The sequence below is a fragment of the Cynara cardunculus genome (assembly GCF_001531365.2).
Source record: "Cynara cardunculus var. scolymus isolate 2C chromosome LG 12, CcrdV1, whole genome shotgun sequence".
In the NCBI taxonomy this organism is placed as follows: domain Eukaryota; kingdom Viridiplantae; phylum Streptophyta; class Magnoliopsida; order Asterales; family Asteraceae; genus Cynara; species Cynara cardunculus.
Window position 1 is genome coordinate 9,572,238 of NC_037539.1, and position 17,430 is coordinate 9,589,667.

Sequence of the window (17,430 nt, forward strand, 5' to 3'; positions counted from 1 at the left end):
ATTTTTTTGGTTAGAGTAACGGTTTCGATTGGGGTTGGGGTCTGTGGAAAAATGTTATGGGGGGAACTAAAAAGTAAATCATGTAAAACCTAAGAATTTTTATCTTATTTTATTTTTTTTAAGTTTTTGACAGGGGTCTTTTCCCTTTTTTTTTATTATTATTATTATTATTATTATTATTATTATTATTATTATTATTATTATTATTATTATTAATTTTTTTTTTTTCTCGCTATTGCATTCGCCCCTCACACATATAGGGATTGTGAATTTAAGAATAAGGTTTAATTTATTGTTAATTCTTTACAAATGTTACACATTTAATGATTAAAATATTTTAAAAAATTTACTTAAATAAATGTTGAATTTAATATGTTAATCTTGCTCAAATAGTCAAATAGTTGTTGCTCCGAGTGACATTTCGTGGTCCATTTTTGTCCTTTGAAGTAAAATAATAATTAAAAATGATTCTTTTTTATATTTCAAAATTAAAACAAGGGATCGTTTACCAAACACTTATCCGGCAAGTGTTTATCGGTAAATTTAACACTATCATTTACTTACTGACTAAGATTTTAGTCCACCAAAACAGTATCGTATACAACAATTTACCTGGTAAGCGCTTATCATGTCCTCGCTTACCGGATAAGACTCTTGATCTTTGTCTCGCTCTTACCAAGTAAGATTTTTGGTCCTTACCATATTAATTCGGTAAGGTAATGTAACTTGATGTTCACTTACCCGAGTAAGGGTTTGGTAAACAGCCCCTTAAATTTCTAACAAGTGAAAATCAATTCACAAAACCATCATTGTTTTCTAGTTCTTTTTTAAGCTTTCAAGTATGAATTGTTATAAGATGGTCTAAAATTGGATCAGAGGGAGAGCTTTTGCGCCTTTCTCCAAGAGATATGATTCGATGTCTGAATCGGCTGAAGAAAAGTGAGAGTTCAAAGTTGTCGTAAGGTCAATACACGAGGTTTTTGTTCAGTCATATCCTATACTATCCTCATACCAAACAACACCGTTAAGAAACAAGGGTGCCATTCGTATCGGCATAGAAACAACTCCAACGAGCATGTTGCATATTAGATCTTGAAATAACAAGCGGAAAAAAACGACAACTAACACCAAGTCGAAGCTATGATCATCATCAAATGTAGCAGCTCAAAAAGCTACAAAGAGTTTGATCTAATTACATAGCCAAAAACAATGTCAAATATTCTGAGGAATCTGGATCAGGATTAGAATTAGAATTTCATAAGCCTAGCTCCAAAGTTTTCACTACTGCAAACAAACATGTTCATCCCTCTCAGAAACCAGCACCTCTATCATTGGTGGTTGTAATACCATCAAGAGAAGAAAAAGAGAACTGGCTAGCCTGCCTGCCTGCCTGGCAATACTCATTCTTTAAAGATTTTGCTAACCCTCTTCAGCCCATTGGATGTCGTCTCCTGCAATATAAAAAGTTAAATCGACCATTTTATCCTGAAATGGTATCTAAGCAAAAGGTTGATTACGAGCAACCCTGACCAGCCTCACATGGAACCCGCCCCCTAGGAGCATTTGAGAGTTGACTCAGCGGCTGAGGCTAACGGAGGGGTTCAAGCCAGTCCCTACAGGATTGAAACTTGAACCTGTTGCGTATTTGAGCAAAGTTGCTCCGTCCCTTGGCAAACTGAGTTACAAGCCCCTTGTATCATGACCATGTTCTTTTTGCCAAATTTCTATGCTAAATATACCCAATTGCTCCCATATCATTTTGTAGAACTAATTTAGGTCCATAAAATTGACATTTATTTCTAGGAAACACCCATCTTTTATTTTTTTGTCAACTTTCTACATGAAGAAACAAATGGTGCTGGTGGCAACAATACTGACAACTCGCTAAGTTATCTTCCATTTGGTCAAGATAATGACTAGCTTTCCTTTATGCCTATAGTTACTACTTACTAGAAGCTACTTCCAAAAAAGGCCATTGTTTGTGTGTATTTAGACGTTGACTAATAGTCAAATACATTATATATAAAGTCAATTGTTGCAAATATAATGGGACGTGTGTATTTGAATGATAAAAAGAGAACATAATATTAATTAGTATACACCTAAAAAAAGACCAAGTGACCTCTAGCCCAGTGGTATCAATGGTCTCTACAACCCTTTGGTTGTGAGTTGAAGTCCCTCGAGACATCATATAATATCATTTTTGTTGACCATTTTAAAAAAGAAGATATAATTTCAAAAGGAAATGGAGGTAGGCATCATTGACACCATAGAATGGATCCCATTTGCTATGAGAACCGAGATGAGACCCAAAAAGATGAATAATAAAAGATGCAAGTAGATGGTGTAAACAAGTAGCAGTTGGCAATCATGAAAGTTGGAATGCACCATGGTGCATGGACAAAAAAGATGGTGGAAGATTACCTCTTGGATCGGCGGTCTTCATCATAATCCATTACTCCACCAGGTTCAGAGAAAATCCCGTGCCCTCGGAAGTCCATGTCAGCCTGCTCATAGTTTGTAACTTCTGCCACAACGTAAGTAAGACATATCGACAAACATATCCAGTATGGAATATTCCTACTTCACTTTCTCTCCGAGATAATGAATGTTAGCAACTTGGAATTGCACTGAATTATCCACTACCACACAGCTTAAGGCAGAAGAGATTAAGATCATCCACCGAACTATTTATGCATCTACAACTAACTAGACTGGATAAATAGCAAAGTTATAATGTTGCCAAAGTTCTCTTCTAAAAAAACAAATACATCTCTCAAGTTTTAAGATGGGGTATCATCTGAAATCTGAAAAGGGGGGTTGGTTACCAAAAACCCATTTATCTTAATGGACCATTTGCCGATTTAATAGTGTAGTATATCTTTAGCTAATTTGACAAACGTTTTTGTCTCTCTTCTCCAATCAATATCAGGTCAAAAAAATGTACAGCGGTCTAATGTATCATTACAATATATATGTATATGTAGGGGCACAATCGAATGGAAACCTCAAAAATTTGGAGGATAACTTGCAAAAATCAAATTTGTATTGTATTTGAGATATTTTAGATTAAAGAAGATGGTTTTGTATTTTAGTTTACAACATAAAGATTTTTTATATATGTATTTTGGGAAGGTGCCATGTATATAGAATGGATGTGTCAAATCCCCCCCCCCCCCCCCCTCTTCACTCAACTTCCTTTGAGAATTACAATTGGTTAGAGTTTTCCTATTTATTACAAAATTGCCACCATGCATAATATCCCTTGATCAAACTCTTCAGACGATTGTTACTTGGTTTGCAACATTTTTTGAGGTCCTAATTTGATTGCCCCCGCCCCCGCCCCCGGTCCCGGTATATGTATATATGTATGTATTATGTATTTCGTATTATGTATTATGGATTATGTATTACGTATTATGGATTATGTATTACGTATTATGTATCATGTATCATGTATCATGCATTATGTATTATGTATATATAAGCATTGTGGAATGACAGAGAAGCAATCTGGTACCAGAATGCCAGTCAATTTAAAAAACGAATATTTGGCAAAATAGATAACAGTCATTGTTGTTTGTAAAACTCATGATTGGTTGACAGTACATTTGTCCTTTTGATGCTCAACATTCAATAACTTTATTTTAAAATATGCATAAGAATAATGGTCCTTGGCAATCCTAAACAGAACATATAATCAAGCCTTACAAAACCAGGTGATCGAGTAGACTTGCCCAATCTCAAACACCCATAAATTTACCAAAACTGTTTGCAGGAATACATGCTCAGTATCAGCAGGTCAATATGATCTTATAAGAAGAAACACATCATTTACAAACAAAAGTTAACATAAAAAAGGAATGGTGCTGACCTTGAGGGAGAGTGCATTCTTCACTTCTTCAAGCCTTTCTTCATTTTCCTTTTTATGTTTCTTGTCCAGTTCACTCATGGTGTCTGCCCATTTTATCTTCTCTTGAATTGAAATAAGTAAATTATCTGACGTACCCAACCTACAGAATGCCACAAATGTTACGGATGAGAACCACAAATGACTAAATAAGTGCTCTATAATGGATAATTGAGAAAATTTGCAAAAGATGATTTTTTTTAATCTTTTTGCATGTTCAACTCCATCACAAACATGAAAATCTAGAAATGGAACAGATAAGGAAGAAGTTAGGCAAACTTATGAGGTTATTTTCAAGAACAAAGTCTTTATTAATTGGTTGTCTTTGCAAGGAGTGTATACAAGTCACCTTTAGTTTCATAGGTGGTATGCACTTTTGGACCACCCTCTCCCTCCCATGATCAACTTCCCATTTGGGTCCAATTTGGGATGTCCCATGAAACTTGCATAAGTTCCCTATCCTGGAAAGTTACCAAGGTAAATTACCTATTTACCTATTACTATCATTACAAATAGACTGATGTTGTAGATATGGGTCCACAAATATTCAAACATTTTTTTCCTAAGACTATCATTGTGTCCTCGAAACCATTTTTACGAAGAAAAGGAAAGGAAATGGATGGAAAGGGGAGGAAGTAAAAAACTCGTGTTCTCGAAACCTTTTTAGGAGAGAAAGGAAAGGAAACGGAAGGAAAATAATGATGAGTTTCCTCCCAAAACTTTCCTTCTGAATGTGGGAGGAAAGGGAAGGAAAGGAAAGAAAAGAAATTAAAACATTTAAAAAATTTACAAAACTACCCAACCTTTCATTATAAAGAAAATATTTTTAAGAGGTATATTTGTAAAAATGACATCTTTCCTTTCCTTTCTCGACTGTTCAAGAACATGAAAATTGTTTTCTTACTTTTCCTTTCTTTCCTTTTCCTTCCCTTTCGACAATACAAATAAAAAAATTATTTTCCTTTCCTTTCTTTTCCCTCCCTTTCTTTTCCCTCCCTTTCTTTTCCATCCATTTCTTTTCTTTTCTCTCCAGATTAGAGAACACAGAGTATAGGTGAAGTCAAATGTTGCAATATTCATTGGAAGAGAGTATACAGCTATATAGATCCCATTCTTCTTGAGAGAGGATCATTGCAACCTCAATTTTCTAAATTAACACTACAAAATGGTGAATTGTCAACCTTCAAGAACTTGAGAAGTATTAGCGTCTATTTCCGCAATCGGATACATAATTGCATGATCTAGTGGCAAAATCCTAATAAGTAATAACATAATACTATTTCGTAAAACAATGATGTGGACATTTTTTAGGGCCTTAGAACTATATATATTATTTTAAGAAAAATCATCAGAGCATGACTCTGCTCCCTTTTAACTCTTTATATGGCAATCATCGACTCTCACTCCATCCTATTGATGCCAGCAATCTCCCATCTAACCCCCTATACTTACTAATGTGAACTTCGCCATGTATTTTCTTTAATCATCCAAACAAAGTGTATACATCCTAAAAGACACATTCTATTAATTTACTTGATCACCTCAAACAGAGACAAGAATTTAAACATTAAGATAAAAACTTGCTACAGAAATGCAAAATTACATGTGGGTTGACCGAATTACCTTGCTAGTTCAAATAAATTTCAGGATAGACATAAACCTATATGAAAAAGACTAGGGTAATGGGAAAATGGAAGCCAAAATTATGACAAAAAAAAGAAGTGAAATATCGACGGACAGCAAGCAGTCAAATGTTTACTGGATGAGCAAAAAATTGTCAAAAGCACCATGCTAGATTGTTTGCTTTATCCACTCTAAACTCAAGCATGAAACTTCAAAACAAGAAAGTTGATACAGCAAGGGACTAAGGGCAAATATGGAGAGAAGTGATTGATATATCTTAGTTTTGAGTACGAACACATGATTTGGAAGGTCGACATAAAATTTGCAACATGTGACATACGGGTGTGTTTACCTACTTATCTGTATGGCATTAGTGTTAACCTAATTTGCAGTTGAAATCAGTGTTGCTTAATTTGTGGTACAAGTTGGTTCATGAAATGGTAAAGAGTGAATGGTGATGGTACGTGTCGACGTGTCTTTATGTATGTGGTTTTATGGGGTAACGTCATATGGTGTGCAATTTTGATGTGATACCTGAAATATGTAAATTCAATACAATATAAGCACTCATACATGCCAGGATGTTAAATACAATTACGCGTTATCCACTTCATATATGTCTAGACTGTACCAATTGAAGACAAACTTCGTAATCAACCATTTTGGAAATGAAAATGAAAAGAGGAGCAAGTACAAGTAGATAAGCCTAGTTTTCTTCCCATCATGTTATGGTGGTGTAATGCCATGGAGAATGTCTCTTTGTGGAAAAGCTCAAAAGAAGACAAGTTGCAATGGAGCCCTTGATTCTTCTAGTTCTTACCCACTGTCACATTAAAAAGGTTGTCCTCAAGTGTAAATTCGCACTTCTTACCTATTTATCAATTTCTTTTTCAAGGTCTTTTGAGCTAGTACTTTTATTTTGATCTGTGCATTCATTTGCATATCATTCAAACTACATGCCTATGCATTAGAAACCAGAAAGTGAGAGCTTTTAAGAAAAACAAAGCACAAATAGTTTCTCTTCCTTTCTACAGATGAAGAATTGCATACATATTATCTCACATCACCACCAAATTTTCTCCCTCTCAGAGCCTAAAATGACTGTTTGCCACCCCTCACCTCACCAGATCTCTGTCAACCTCCTACATCACTCGTTGAGCCCCAATGTGGCTTTATGGGTAAAGAAACATTAGATATTCAGGTGAAATGAGTGTCTTTTAGTTTCCACACTCAGTTAACAAAGGATCTAGATGCTTCACTGCTGAAACCGTAAATGAATATTTCGCAAACCAATAACTATCTCAAAGAAACAATATGGTAAATTCAATACCAAATTGCAAGAAACAGCCATATCTAATTTAAGGTTACCAATCCGATAGTGTATGTATCATATTCCCTAATTGTCCAGGCCTGAGATCCCTGCCTGCCGCAAATTGCACCTACAATGACAGAATATTAAGTAATAACAAATTATATGGAGGGTTGGGTTCCGGTGAGAAGGATAGTTAAGGTGAGAAGCATAAGACGGTATCTCCACCCTTTGGATGCACATTAGGATGAGATGCACCGGATCAATCCCTGTATCAAGCACGATTCATGGGTGGGTTTGAGATTAAAAGTGATCAAGGGTCCAAATCCCATCTTACGCTTCTCACCTCAACTCTCCTCACACGATCATTCGCCATTATATGGAAAAGGTAAATGTGCATACACTAACTTAAAGAGATAAAACTAAAGAGTGAACCATGTAAGATAGATACGAGGTCACACCTCAAAACATCTTCGCAACTGATCTAGCTTGCCCCTTACTATACCCTACACAGAGGGAACAAATGAAATACAAAGTTAGTAATTGCATACATATAGGAGAAATCCAAAATCCAAGACAGTAAGAGTATATGATCAAATCAATTAAATGAAAACAGAAGTTACAAAGCCGCAAAGAAATGTTTTAGAGTACAATTCTTAGAACTAACAATAGAGAAATCAGTCCTAAAAATCGGGAAGGTTTTAATTTTACTATTTGTAAGTGATTCCTTCAAGTCCGCAAAAGCATATAATTTAAAGCATGAATTATAGTCATAGGATAACACCTACCACATACATGCACTCGTTGATAAGAAAATCTTCAAGCTCACGGACATTTACAACATCCAACTCATGCATCAGCACATCATATGGGAGTACCTGAAAGTGCCCCAACATCAGAAACCAAGGACAGCATAAGCAGGCAATGTAACATAAATACATAATAAATATGGTTCACTTCGTTCTTTCATCTAGCTTCCGAAGGTCGATTGAGCAAAAAGAATAGCATTGAAATGATAAATATGTGCCTCCACATTAAGACCCCCCCTCCTCCTTCCACTTCTCTAACATCATCCAACACTCCTTTCCTCAACGAAAGAGTACTCCTTCCAAGGTTGCCCTTTAGTAATAGATGAGGAAAGTAATCTAAGACTTCCACCACTACAAAAATAATATACATATAACATATTGGTCCCCCACCACTATGCAAAACAAATACAAAGACCAAGAGTACTGTTAGAGTTAGTTGTAAATACTAATTATGTGTGGGATTGTTTTCACTTGTTTCTAGTACTTCTATAACTGCCCGTTTCCAACATCAATGTTATCATATGAAGACGTAGGTAAAGGTGGTCTCAGTTAGTTAAATGATCACTGTAAAGAGCTAAATGGAGAGGCATTAGATACATTTAAGAAACTGAGTTCTAGAGGATTCTAACAATGTGGTTAAAGTACTAAATATTGCAAATAAGTGATCATGTTTTGAACACTGTTAAAAGTTAGGTGAATGTTTTTACAACTGATAAGAATATGGATGGAAAAATGATGTAGCACTTTAGTGCAGTTTTAAAAAAAATCGCGAAGATGACATGCTGACTTGGAATTTTTAATAAAAAAGCATTGAATAAATAAAAACTAATGTACAAATATAAGTGCATTAAGTACATGTTGACCACTAGAAAAATCATACGAACAACGATAATGCAACTTGTACAAAACTCAATTGAGTACCAATGTGTTAAATATAATTAATAAAAACAATTTCACTATGATCATAAACCTAATCTAAATATACAAGTACCACAGGAATTTAATACAAGGCACTTGATATAAATTCGACAGAAGCAACAGATTTTTGGTCCTTTTTTATGATTTAAATTGAACCAAGTGTTTTATTACTTTTACATTTTCATTTACCAAACCAAATAAATCCCACACCGAGTAGGGTGGGAAGGGTAGTATGTACCCAAACCTTACCTCTATCCTAGTCCTTCATCTCCACTCTTACATTTTTATTGTTTTATTAGTTTCTTTGGTATTTGAAAGTTTATATTAGTTTTATGATTTCAGTGAAATTATTGTTTTCTCAATAAATTAAATACATTAGTACTTTGACAGTAAGATTGGGTACGTAAAAGTTGCATTTATTATTTGTACATATGATTTTGTTTGTATTAGTCAACATGTATTTAATGCACTTATATTTGTACATTATTCATTATTAAAGATGTCAGAATAATGGTGAAATTAAACTTCATTTGAGTAACTTTTTTAAATATTAATCTATTTGACTACTTTCTCATATTCTAATCATTTTTATTCACTCTCAGTACCACTTCTTTTTGTTATGCTTTCCTTTTTCAGTTCATCCACAATTGAAGTGTGTATATACATATATATATGAAAAGGAACATGATTATCAAAAACATTCATATATCAATTCTACCAGTGCTTATAATGTGCTGGGTTGATCACACTACGTCAGACTATTGACCCTCACTGCAACAATACATGCAAGGTACAATACCTTGTTAGCCTCGGCTAGTGTGAGCATAGTGAGTTGTTTTAGCTTGAGGACCTGATCACGCGTCAGCTGTGGAAGATTACTAGCATTACCTACATATCATAACACAAAGGATAAAAACTTTGACTCCCAATATAACATGAAAATAAAAGTAATTGTGGTAGATAATCTGGATATAATTCATGTGCACGCTTCCAATCATCCAAAAGTACACAACGGTCTTAAACAAGGAAGCCTCAATATTTAAGACCCTTAATCTCGCATGCTACAAGGAAAAACAAAACGCAGTGATACATGTGAGATCTATCCAGGTGTTTCTGATGAGATCAAGAGACTTGCAAACAGATTGATAGTAAGAGAATAAGAATTATGGCCAATCAGATTACTAAGAGAATTCAAAGCACATACAGAAAAGAGTTCCAGGGAAGAACCTCCCTCTCTCAAAGCGAAAGCTAAGAGCCAAAATACCAAAATAGTTCCCAATACCCATGACGAACTGCCCCTCCTCCTATTTAGAGCCAAAATCCCTTCCTGTTATAACAAACTAGACCCATTTTCCCTTATTGCCCCTTTTAGCCTTCTAGAATATACTTTCCATATATATGCTTGGGTTAGGCACATCTTGGGCCAATCCAATCGGAATTGTAACAGTTTCACGATATTTCATGGCTACTACACGAAAAGTTCCACTCTAGTGAACTGCAACAATGCTATGCTAAATTTTAATATCTAGAATGTCTCCGGCAGCAATCGTATCATATATCATGCTGAAATGGAACTACTGGCAAATACATAAGTTCGAGACTAACAAGAAGAAGAAAAATGTTGAAATCTTAATACCCATAGCAAGGAGCAAGACAAAGTGATATGCTAGGATAAATCAAGCCTCGTAATACAGAACATAGAGAGTTCAGCAGCAACAAGCAAAGCAATATTCTAAAATAATTATAAAAATTGACTTGAGAAAGTGAACAAATACTATGAAAAACAAAATCCCATACACAAGTTATGTCAAAAAAAAAAAAAAAACTCAAGAACCGCATGCTGAAAAAAACATAGTCATGTCGTTAAACTCATAGAAGTACCACCCTTTCAGTGTGACCTGTTTATCCTTTTCTCCTTTGACATTGTACTAGGTAAATTACAGTTACATAACGAGGGTATATAAATGGATAAAATCAAGAGCATCATGAGAATTCATTTGAAAATGTTGCTTAATGCATAAAGACGGTTTGATATTAACATGTATTACATGGCATGCCAATCAAAAGATGAACCATAGAAAAAAATTATGAGTAACAAAAAAAAAGCATTCCATATGAAAGCATGAAGCCCCTTGAAAGATTTAGAGTTCAATCTCTCCTTTCCATCAATCAATGCATTTCATATGGATACTTTAATTTTACTTTTGACTGTCCTCTTATGCAAAGTCCTTCCTTCTTATTTTGATAGAGGCATAATGAGATGTGATAGAAGTATAAAACTTGACTATTAATGTTTATAAGGTTACACTGATCTTGGAATCAATATGCACAAATTAAAAACTCGTATTATATACATATTAACTAACAATAAAAAATTAAAAGCAGTTGTTTAAATGATAAAGGACATAAAGTGTGTGCACGTAAATATGTACATCAATGTATTTACCATATTCCTGTTACTATTACTAAACTAATTTTACTTTTTAAAATAAATATTCCTAATAAATAATTGGAGTTAATTTATAACTGTATATAGTAACCATGTACAAGCACTCCTATTGCAAAATGTTGTAACAAGACGAGGTAGGGAACCTACTCTTGTATTCACTCCATGTTCCATGAGCAAACATCTGAAGCAAATCAAGGTATATAGAATGTTCCGTTCCTTGAAGCTGCACAGAAATTGCTTGATTAGAATATGAAAAGAAGAACATCAAAGAACTTGCAACGGCAATAGTAAAGTGAATTGGTGGGAGAATTGGAAAAACCAAGTCATTTACAGTTATCCTAATACCCTTTTAGGCTTGTCAGTCATATTGCACGAGGCCTGCTATTTCAGGGACATTGATTTGAAATAAGATGTCCTTGATTCAAATAATAAATACAAAAACTTGGTAGATATAACAGTGAGGATAAAAAACCATGCTAGAAAGCTGGGTAAATTTCCCTTTAGATGTTAATACAGCAAAATAATTATCAGCAAGCTACACCATATGAAACATATACAAATCACAAAGACAGAAAATACAGGAATTCTGTGAAAATTAAAACATCTTTGTATAGCAATGTAAAGCCATTCAGATAGCCATATAGTGTATGATTGTCTACTAATTCTACAAACATAGGAGGAGATGGTCATTACAGAGATACATTGTGCATCTGTCACCAAAAAGAGCAAAATATATATAGCAGTAGGCCAGTAGCTAATGGTCAATAGTCCAGATAATGATATTCTTGAGTGTATTTATGATAGACATGTTATACAATCAGTCAACCACTAAGAGGTTGCTCTCCTTATACAAATAAACTCACAATCTCACATCTTACATTACATGAGAAGCTTTCAAACCTCACTGCCCATCCAACTACAAAAGCTTATGATAGGTCGAGTAAATATCAAAGGTTGGTAAATTGGTATTAGAAGTTCAGAACAAATAGTTACAAGATGCCTATTCTGGGCAGTCAATAGTTGGTACTATAGCGGTTAGCAATCCTTGACTGCTACGCAATTGCAGTATCACGGTGACAAACTGCGGTACCGCTATTATCGACACAATTTTTAATTAAAATAGCACCATGGAAACTGATTACTTTGGACTTTTTTCCCTAGCATATCCAGTGAACGCCAGAGGCCCATAAAAGTGAAATTAGACATCAACTTGGTGGCCCCAAAAAGTGATGATCTCGTGAATAGTAGAAGGATGAATTGTGTCACTGATAGAAGGATATACTGGGAGCTAGAAGAAAGAAGAATATGATTTGTGAAAGGAAGAACAATATGTCGTTGTCATCGACTTGATATGGTGTTTGGTTTTCTATCCCTCCCGTTATTTCTGTCCACTCCTCTCATTATCATATTGTCTTTGAGTGATAGGTGTACTTGAAGAAGAAGCAGAAGAATGGTGACTCTTACTTTGAACTTTAGCCGAATCAATATTGGAAGCAAACCTTTTGATTTTGTTATATAACATGAAACACTTATCTATAGTGTGCCCAATCTTTTTGCAATAACCACAAACTTGATTATTTTTCTTATAAGAGAAACCCGTTCGCTGACATAGTTGATGATTAGCTTAGACTATTCACCAACGCAAAATATATGTCCCGGAGTTTTTCATCTTGGTCAAATATGCAGAAACATACATAGCAGATAACTACTATTAAATATATATTACATATATTAGATACTGCATATATATATATATGTGTGTGTGTGTGTATCACAAGAACAAGAACTGCTATGTATTTCCGCTTTACCACCGATATTTCCTGCATAGCAAATCAAACACATGACCACGCTTCCAGATTAGAAGCATATAACTGCTTAGCGCTTATATTAATTGTAATCAACCTTGTTAAAAGTAAAACAAAATATCATCAAAACTTTGTGCTTGATACTAGAATCTAGATGTATGTAGCAGACCACCTATTTACATGCCTTGAATTATTCTTGGACAATTTAAATCGTAACTGCTAAAGTCGAACTGATAGTAGTAGCGCATCAACAAGTGCCTTAGAGTCGCATTGAACCTGATCATTGACTCATATCAACAGTTTCTGATTCCCTGGGGCCTGGATTATTCACTCAAGCCATGGGTAACTACTTCTCATATGAAGACAAGTGGGTATATATTGCATTTGGTTCTTTTTAACTGAATTCAACCCTGCTCAGCTGCTTCTATACGGAAATTTTCTTTCAGAAAAATCCATAACCCTTGCAAATCAAGGCATAAAGTAACTCATACATTGTGCATGCATTAAATTATTATATAGCAAGTAGGCAACCCTTGCCTCAACTCTCAAGCAAAGTTACCTGGTTCTGGTATGGGTTTATTTGCCATATGAAGCGCGATATCGGTAGCTATTACTACTCAGTTTGAGAAAGGTGTCACAGTCCATATGTCAACTGGGTAACGGTGTGTATGTGGGTGTGTAGATCTATTCATGTGTTATGCACTGTAAGTGTTATGAATCTAAACAATCTGAGGAGTCTTGATATGATGTTACCATAATTCCACTAAATTAGGTAAATGATTAATAGTCTATTTCCATACAGAGAGAGTAACGCCTGAAGGAATATATAGCAATATAATATATATGTAAAATAAAAGCTTATTTTATTGTTGGGAAGGAATTAAATAAGGTATAAGATTTTGGCTCCAACTCTCAATCTTACTATCTCTATGTCTATCTTCATATATCTCTGTTGCATTATAACAACTGATAGCGAAGAAGATCGGAGATAGTTGAGTCACATAGATTGTTTGCATTATCAAGTTTGTTAAACAGTCTGTTGAGTCGAACAAATTATTCTTACCTGATTTGTGGTACAGTTTGATAGCTGCTATTCGCAACTCAAGTGGGCCTACTGGGTCAGTAACATTGTGATCACATTATGGCAATCTGATTCGCTTGAGTTATACTTTGCATATTTTTTATGATTAAATATTTTTTGAACAGGAGATCATATTTCATAGAGGTTCATTATCTTGTATTCAAAGGTTTATTATCTGATATTGCAACCAGTAAGAGAGTTGCCTGTGTGAATTACATATTTATCTTGGTTGAACAAAAAGGGTATTATTCAGTACACAGACAATGTTAATTTACTGAACAACAAAATTGCCTCAAATAGTGACAAAATAATTTTAAAAAAACGCAGAAATATCAAGGGTATCTAGACCTTAGAAACAAAAAAATATTCAATGCCGAAACAAACATAATCTGATCCAGAACATGGTTCAATGAAGTCAGCAAACACGAAAAAATAGCAAATCTCAGCAACACCAAGCGCACTGAAGTGATCATGAGGAATGGTGGAAATCTGGCATCAACTAAATTTAAGAAAAAAAAAAAAGAGGAACCTCAAATATTAACTATTAAATAAAGGTTAATCAACAAACTAAGAACCCAACCCATCAAGGTCATATAAAGAGTAGTATGTATCTTGATTCCTATTCTTGAAAGACATACATTTGATACAACTATTGAAAATAAACTCCTCTCATAAATCTATGCAAACAGAAACCGATGTAAGCATCGTTAAAAACACAATAATTTGGTAGCAAGAAACTAATCATACTGGTAATAGCAAAACACATAAAACGATGGCTAAAATTCAGACCTCGATGATATTAGGGACAGCAAGAATCTCGGAGAAAGCGAACAGGGAAGGATGTGAAGTGGCCTCCACGATGACATTTGCGAGAGCTGATGATGAACCCTTAATGATGGACGCTTGTTTGACGAAGTTTTCGATGTGCTCTGCTTGCTTTTGTTCGATATCCATCACGACGACGATGACGATCTCTAAAGTGCGAGATCAAAACTTAGCAGAATTAGATTGTTGGCAATTCAGGAAAATTCAAAGAGTTTCACAAATTAGGGTTCGAAATCAGAAGGGGTTTTAGGGGTTTTTGAAGGATCTTTTTGGTGCCCTTTTCACTCTCTTCTATTTACAGTGATATTCGTATTTTCCTCTGTATCTTAGCGCTGTATGTTCGCGACTGTATGTAGAGGTTGCAAAAGCAGCACTTTGTGAAGTAAGGGGTGCTTGGGATTGCTCAAAGCTTATTAACTTATTTTGTTTTGGTAGCGATAAAAAACAGTTTTTAGTGTTTGGACGGTGAAAAAAATAATATTTAGACAGTATAATATGGAAGTTTTGATAAATTACTCTCTTCTAACTTATTAATTTATTTTGGTATGGTACCTGTAATAAACAGTTTTTAGTGTTTGAACGGAAAAAAGGGTATCTCAACTATTTTATCAACTTATCTAATGTGGTACCGTCGTAAGCTAATACAAACGTTTTTTATAAAACTTTGATTTGTCACCACATGAGTTGATAAACATTTTTTGTATATATATATTCAATAACTATGAATATATAATTGAATGTGATATAATTAAGATTTAAGAAGTATTGATAAGTTGTATCAAATAGTTGATGATGAAAAAAACAAACTATGAGTAAACTAGAGAAAACAATATATCGAATGTTAGAATAATATTTTGATGTACCAAAGTACCAACCTGGCCAACTTGTACAGCTTGGGCTGGGTTGGTTTGTACTCTGATTTTATTTGGGTTAAGTTGAGTTGAGATTTTTCAAACAACAAGCATTCAACCCAATCAACCTAACCTATGTTGGGGACAATGGCGGATCCAGAATCTTTTAATAATTGGAGGCAGATTTAGGGGCGTCGAACGAATTTCGAAACCAAGTAAATTCATCCGAACCAAAACGGTTTTGGGTTTTCATTTCGATTTAACAGTTTGGTTAGCTAAATAAATATTACTTTATATGTTCGGTTTTTAGTTAATTTTTTACTATTAAATTTAACGTAAATGAACACATTACACGATAATACAAAATTCGACTAGTTCATTAAATAAACAAATAATCAAGACCAGTAAAGCATGTTGCCACTTGACATTAAACCAATATGTAACAAACCTTGTGAAAGATTAATTATAATTTGTAATAGTTAATAAACATATAAAGGGCCGTTTGCCAAACACTTATCCGGTAAGCGCTTACCAGTAAAATTCAACATTATCACTTATTGACCGGGTAAGATTTTAGTCAACAAAAATGGCATCGTATGCAACAATTTACCCTGTAAGCGCTAACCATGGTAAGAATCATCGTCCTCACTTACCGGGTAAGATTCGTGGTCCTTGTCTTGCTCTTGCCGGGTAAGATTCTTGGTTCTCTACCATTTTTATCTTGTAAGTTAATGTGATTTGGTAAACGTTTACCCGAATAAGCGTTTAGTAAACGGCCCCTAAGTTAACAATGACTAGCAAAAATCAGAGGGCATGAAGCCAATAAATTATATTTTGTTAGAAAGAAATCACAAGCAAAAAGACAAAAAATCATAATTAAAAGACAAAGCAATAGCAAGTTCTAAATTAAAATTGCAAGTTTTTATATACCCGCGACACGTGTCACACTGTAATATTGTCAAGGAGTACGTAAACCTATACATAGAGTCGCAAACAGAAAATACGTATGTTTTGATATGGTTAGTGAATAACCAGAAACCCGAATAATATCATGTTGATTGTTAAATCGTTATTTTAGCAGAATAATTAAAGTATATGTTAAAAGTGTATTTACGATAATTACAGAGTTATGTGTGTAAATATATTTACATATATAATTTTATTATGACTAACAAGATTAAATTAAACCTTTATTTAGACCTACTGGACTTGTAAATAGACTGGCTTAAGAATTATAACAAGTCCGACCCATGTTTGGAAATAATGTCTATGACTATGTCGATCTATAACTCCAATGGTCACTTGCGGTTTTTGATCGTTTGTGTTGTCTTTTTGGCATTCTAAAAAATATATACAAGTGTCATGGTGTATGGTGTAAGATACCAACTTACAAAACGCAAAAAACATAAAAAAAACGTTCACAATTCTCGGTTTCTTGCTATATTTTGTGACTTCGACTCATATTCATTTCTCACTCCCACTTCACAATTTTCATTTCTTTCTCTCTTTGTCTTACAAAATGGTCGGTGAACAACATGATGCATCAAACGAACAAGTTGCCCAATTTCTCGCTGAGCACGGACGAAAGCCCGAGATTTGGAATTCATACAACTTGGTGATCCTCACGAACGGGAAAAGAAAGACACAATGCAAAATGTGTCAAACTCTCCATACGACGGAAAGAAATTATACTTTATAGCGACATACTGAAAAACGTGTCCGCAGTTGGGTAGGGACCGGTTGGGACCGAGACCAGTTACACGTAACCGGTTATGGATCAAGTTAAACGAGCTCGAGTTTGATGACCAAGACCTGGACCGGTTATGAATATCATTGTTCCGAAAATTGCT

At 34.4% G+C, this 17,430-nt stretch overlaps 1 protein-coding gene across 2 annotated transcripts; it reads right to left on the minus strand.

Annotated features, from left to right (window-relative positions):
* Positions 1 to 1,122: 1,122 nt before the first annotated feature.
* LOC112522613 (COP9 signalosome complex subunit 7-like) lies at positions 1,123 to 15,083 on the minus strand. 2 transcript variants are annotated; one of them, XM_025131853.1, is made up of 9 exons: positions 14,694 to 15,083; positions 11,166 to 11,241; positions 9,369 to 9,457; positions 7,631 to 7,720; positions 7,304 to 7,348; positions 6,902 to 6,972; positions 3,875 to 4,013; positions 2,425 to 2,507; positions 1,123 to 1,451 (listed from the first exon to the last, which is right to left on the minus strand). In XM_025131853.1, exons 1-9 carry the CDS (start codon positions 14,856 to 14,858, stop codon positions 1,430 to 1,432), a joined length of 780 nt encoding a protein of 259 aa, XP_024987621.1. In that variant the 5' UTR covers positions 14,859 to 15,083; the 3' UTR covers positions 1,123 to 1,429. The 2 variants fall into 2 exon arrangements, with proteins under 2 accessions (XP_024987621.1, XP_024987622.1); XM_025131854.1 differs by having other exon boundaries at positions 1,259 to 1,451; positions 2,425 to 2,527.
* Positions 15,084 to 17,430: the final 2,347 nt, after the last annotated feature.